The 5,289-nt window shown below is 35.0% G+C and overlaps 1 protein-coding gene across 1 annotated transcript; it reads right to left on the reverse strand.

The window, feature by feature from the left end:
* Window positions 1-767: 767 nt before the first annotated feature.
* LOC145009462 (ATP binding microtubule motor family protein) lies at window positions 768-4,597 on the reverse strand. The gene is made up of 7 exons (XM_078968176.1): window positions 3,347-4,597; window positions 2,912-3,185; window positions 2,728-2,778; window positions 2,555-2,647; window positions 2,109-2,474; window positions 1,364-2,020; window positions 768-1,101 (listed from the first exon to the last, which is right to left on the reverse strand). Exons 1-7 carry the CDS (start codon window positions 4,234-4,236, stop codon window positions 1,060-1,062), a joined length of 2,373 nt encoding a protein of 790 aa, XP_078824302.1. The 5' UTR covers window positions 4,237-4,597; the 3' UTR covers window positions 768-1,059.
* Window positions 4,598-5,289: the final 692 nt, after the last annotated feature.

The following is a 5,289-nucleotide window of genomic DNA, read 5'->3' on the forward strand; positions in this document are numbered from 1 at the left end:
GCAATCCAGTTTGTTGCCCGTTTATCTTATGTCGATATTTATTAACTTTTTATCCATGTTCATAGATTAATCAAATATAGACAAAAAACTATTGTACAAATTTAATAAATATAGGACTTTGGTTGGATTTGTGATCATATTGGATGTGTTTTTTTTAAACGAAAAATATACTATAAATACTCCTAAATTATTCTATCTACATCCGGGATATAGGAATACCGATGTGGTTTTGATTGTGACTAAACTCCCAAAAAAAAAAAAACATATATTTGTCCAGCTCAAAAAATGGAACTTGATAGTTAAGTCCATTCAAATATTTTTCTTTTACTATTTTTAGATAAAGAAAGAATGGGAAAAATATAGAAAAGTCCAACCAATTATACATGTATATTCAGAAAAACCCTTATATTATTTTTTATGTTTAGAAAAAACCTTATGTTATTATTTACATTTCAAATAAAATAAAATTGTAAATTTTGAAGAGAAACGATCAACTAAAAATATGATATGATATACTTCTTCAATTGTATGCAAAAACATATCAAACCGAAATACATTTCAATTGCTTTTACTCGATTGTATTCTCTATATGGTTGATTTTTTCCTCCTTAACTAATTGTTTTTATCCTAATTAAAATCAGTGTCGTATTGATAAACAAAAATGTAAGCAATATTAGATTTTTAGTTATCAATTTCTCTTAAAACCCCATGTTTTGGTTTTTTTCGAATGAAAACTATTAATATAAGGGTTTTTCTGAATATAAAAATAATATAAAGGTTTTTGTGCATATAAGGGCTTTTCTGTATTTTTCCCAAGAAAAAAAGTGTAAAGACATCCAGAGATGTTATAACTTATAAATATACACGAGGAGCATACACTCAATATTTAATTGAAAAAAAAAAAAAAAAAAAAAAAAAGCTACCAAACATCAACAATTCAGTTAACCTATATAATCCAAGAGACCTTTATTCGACATAAATCATCAACAATTCAGTTTCCAATCTCTCTAACTAAGCAATTCTCTATGTTCTTGTTCGAGCTCGACTTCTATATTTCTTTCACAGCCTAAAAGATTCGGGTTTCTTACGAGCAAAACCTGGCTGAAGAAATTTAAACCACAAAACAATTATGCAAACTACATTAGTCACATAAAAATAAATACAGATTGTAGTCATATATATACAAGGGGTTGTTTCTTCCATTAAGTCATATAGTTGAATGGGTTCATGTCCTTCTCTATAAAACGTTGCTTGCCTTGTAAGAAGGTCTATATCACTTTTGGATAAAAGTAAATGACCATTTTACCCTTATATATAAAAAATACAAATTTCAAAATAATCAATTTTAACAATATTATCGTACCTGAAGAAGCATGGAGGGAGCAGGAGGAGCAGCAACAGGCTCTTTAACAATATGACTCCGAGTTTTCCTCCCATTTAACGTAACAACCGATGGACTATTAGCCGTTGTTATATCCCAAAAGCTTCGTTTTTTATCTCTTGTCGCCGGAGAACAAAACCGACCACTAGGGCTCTTCAGTTCCCCCATCACCGCCGCCGCCGCCTCTTTAGGCGCGACTCTGTTTCTAACCTTCTGTGAAATCTCACGAATCAAATCGTCTTTTTGCTTTATCTGCAACCCGTAATCTTTCTTCATCTTCTCCATAGCCGCCTCTAACATTTTGATAGTTTGTTTAAGTTCTTGAACGTTTTCTTGGGGGGCTGCTGCTTTTTTCTTTGATTCTGGTGTGAAACAGTTGGTGGTTAAGAACGATGGTCTTGTTGTTCTTCGTTGTTTTTGTCTACAAGAAGTCGGAGGCGTTGTTAAGATCGATGATATTGTGGAAGGCGTAGGAGATGCAGCTGCTAACGATTGTGCTTGAACCATTAAGAGCTTTTGTTGCTGTTTTGCTAATTGTGCTCTTAAATCGCGATTATCCTTTTGTAATTCCAGGAGGAGTTTTGCCTGATCTGTTTCTGAATTAGGTATTTGGGTAGTTTCTTCATTCGCTTCGTATGCCTGGAAATCAATACCATAACAAAGTTAACAAACAACTCATTGGATGTCATGGAATGAACGATTCCATTCCAGGAATTTGGGAACAAACCTTAGTACGAATCTCCTTAGCTCTATCAGCCCAATGGAGAGTATTCTGAGTTTCACCAAACGAAAGATTACTAGGGCTAATATTTGCAATCATGATCGTATTACAAGCACCACCAAGAGAGTCTTTAAGCAATTGAGTGAGCTTTGAGTTCCTATAAGGAACATGCTTCTTTCCTTCAACAAGAGCATTAATGCAACTACTAAGAGCAAGTAATGATCTGTTTATATTCGCACCCTCAAGTGATCTTAGTGTTCTTTGATCCGTTGCTAGAGCCCTCTCTGACCCTGCTAAGTCAATAAGTGACAACTTCCCCACTCTGTTTACAACATTCTTTGATTCATCTTTCACTCGATATTCAACCATTACCTGATCCAATACAAAATCTATAAGTTTCTACTAAATGAAAGTTGAACTCAAAATTCAAAGTCAACCACTACGAAATGTACCTGAAGAATCGCATGAGAACGAGAAGATGTTTCATTGGCTCGAGTTGGTTCTGTAGTCCGATTACGGTTTCCTTGTTGAAGCAACACCATCACCTATAAACATAATTTAAAAAAAAAAAAAAATCAAAATTCGTAATTATTGAAAGAATTTTTGTAGACAATAGAAAAAGCACCTCGTCAGTAGAATAAGCTCGATACTGAGTGAGTCCTGCTGCCATGATCCCCTGAAACAAACTTCAGATTTTCAACCAAATTGTGACTAATAAAATGAAGAACGAAACAAAAATAGCGTAATCTTTTGTATCTTGATGAAGAAGGATGATATTTCTTGTATATAACTCATAAGGAAATGCTGACCTGTTTATCTTCTCTAAGAACCAAAGGGCGTCCAGGGGAAAGCAAATCTCTCACAGTTTCATTATAAACCTCCAAATATGACAAATGAACAACATGGTTTCCATCGCAACTCCTTTGTCTAACTTTATAAAAAAGATCTTTTATGGCCAAAACCATTACACCTGGATTTTCAGCTGTGCCTAACATTGTGAATGTTTTACCAGCACCCGTTGCACCATAGCAGAAAACTGAACCATTTCTTCCTTGCAAAACTGCTTCAACAAGCTCTGATGTTCTGTCAAATTCGGGAAGAAAAAAAAAAGTCGAATTTAGACCTCATTTCAATCATAAAAGAAGGATGTTGTAATGTTGGATAAGTTTTGAGATGGTATGATCTGGTTCTAAAGTATAAAATTGATATGGTTTATGATAAAGAAAGGGAGTTTAAATACTTACGAAGTGGAATAAACTTCATGTTGGGAAGATGAATCTGGGAATGAGGCATCGAAGGTGAAATGGCGACCACGAAGTCTTTTAAGCCTTAGATAATCATTCTCATTTGCAAATTCTGTCAAGTAAACTTCTTTTTGATTCACAATGCGTACACAAGATCTTGATCCAGCTTCCTTTTCTTTCTTGCTCAATGGTCTTACTCTTACGAAAACAAGAATCCTGCTACCTATGTTGGCTAGTTTTACAGTGACACCTTCTGATTCTGTTACAGCAGCCCCTTCTCCTCCACCACCATTACCAACAGCACCGGTGGTGGCACAGCTACTGGAGACTTTGCCTTTTGGGTCTTGAGCCACATGAGAAGTCCCCATGGATAACTTTCTTGCCACTGTTGTAGACATCGTCCCTCTTCTTGGGGGGCAGGTAAATCCAACAATCTTCTCACCATTACCACCGCCGCCACCACCACCACCACCACCAACGGCCACAGCTATGTTCTCCTTGGCATCCTCGTCCATGGAAGATGGTGGCTGTGGTAAGACGTAAGTCTTGGTGAATGTAGAAGAAATAGGCATAGAATTCTCCCTCATCACATGAGTCTCTCCTGTTCGTGATTTCTTCTGAATTTCTGATTCTTTTCTGCAAGATCCAGCTCCGGCTAGAAGATCCACACTTGGATGTGTTGAAAATAAATTTGCGTCTGGTTTAGGAGAAGGGTTTCTGAAAGCAATTGATGATTGTTTTTGCTGTTCGTACAACTGGGTCAAAGCTTTCATCTTTTCTTTCAGACCGTGATGTGGATTCCTCAATTGCTGATGATTCTGCAAATAGGTGTTCTCTTCCTCATTCCGATCTTGAATCACATTCATGTGAGACCTAGTCGACACCGGCATTTTTTTTTCCTAAAATCAACTGAAATTACTTACTTCCAAGACATACCCTTGTAGATTTCGACAACACCCACGCAATGAAAGCTCAAGACTCGAAGAAATCGCAGAAATGATCGAATCTTTGTCACTGATAATGCCCCAAAAAACCTAATACCTGGATCGGTGAAAATGAATGCCCTAGTTCTCGAATACAAGAAAGGGTAAAGATCTAAGAGGTGGGAAGGGAGTACTCCAAAATCTGCAATGTTTTGATTCGAAGCTGAAGACCAATTTGACTTGTGATCGTTTGGAGAGTTTACGGCGAAAGCGAAGTAGGAGTGTGGGAAAGGAAAAGGGTTTGTAATTTGAACTTTTTGAGAGGTGGGTGTAACGGTCAAATAGTTTAGACATAATAAACGGCCTGTTATTAAATGGGTTGGACCATTTTGAACTTTACCTTTAAAAATCATATTCCAATTTTCAATTCGGATCCTATGTCATTAATCAGGTTTTTAATTATTTTTATTCTTTCCTCATTATGAAAGGAATCAGGATGGTTATATATTTTTTTGTTTTCTAACTTTTAAGAGCAACTCGTTCAATGAATTCAAAATCAAGACATCTTAATCTATTTTTAAGATACATCCATATTTCGATTTAAATGACTATTTTTTTTTTTTTAACTTTTCTTATCATGTAGAACTTTTACAAATTTAAAAAATTTTCATTGGCATCATCATATTATGCATAGTACAGGTTGTATTTGTACATTGTATTTAGCCTAAGAAAAATAAGACACTTTAAAATTATTACATTTTTGGGATTCAATCGACCAAAATTTTAATTTGTTTTTATTGTATGGGCAAATCTGATATACTTTTGTAGATGAATACAGAAAAAAAAAAAAGGGTAAATTACACCAATAGTCTATTGTGCACATATCAGAAAATGTGTTTAGTTTTTATTTTCAAAAATTAATTCGGATCATCCCTCGTTTGCTTAAAACCTGCACGTTTCGTCCCTTAAATGTGTTTTTGTTGCAAATGTAGTCCACGCCCCATTTGAAATAACTAAGAT

This window comes from Lactuca saligna, chromosome 1 (assembly GCF_052625555.1).
Source record: "Lactuca saligna cultivar CGN05327 chromosome 1, ASM5262555v1, whole genome shotgun sequence".
Classification (NCBI taxonomy): domain Eukaryota; kingdom Viridiplantae; phylum Streptophyta; class Magnoliopsida; order Asterales; family Asteraceae; genus Lactuca; species Lactuca saligna.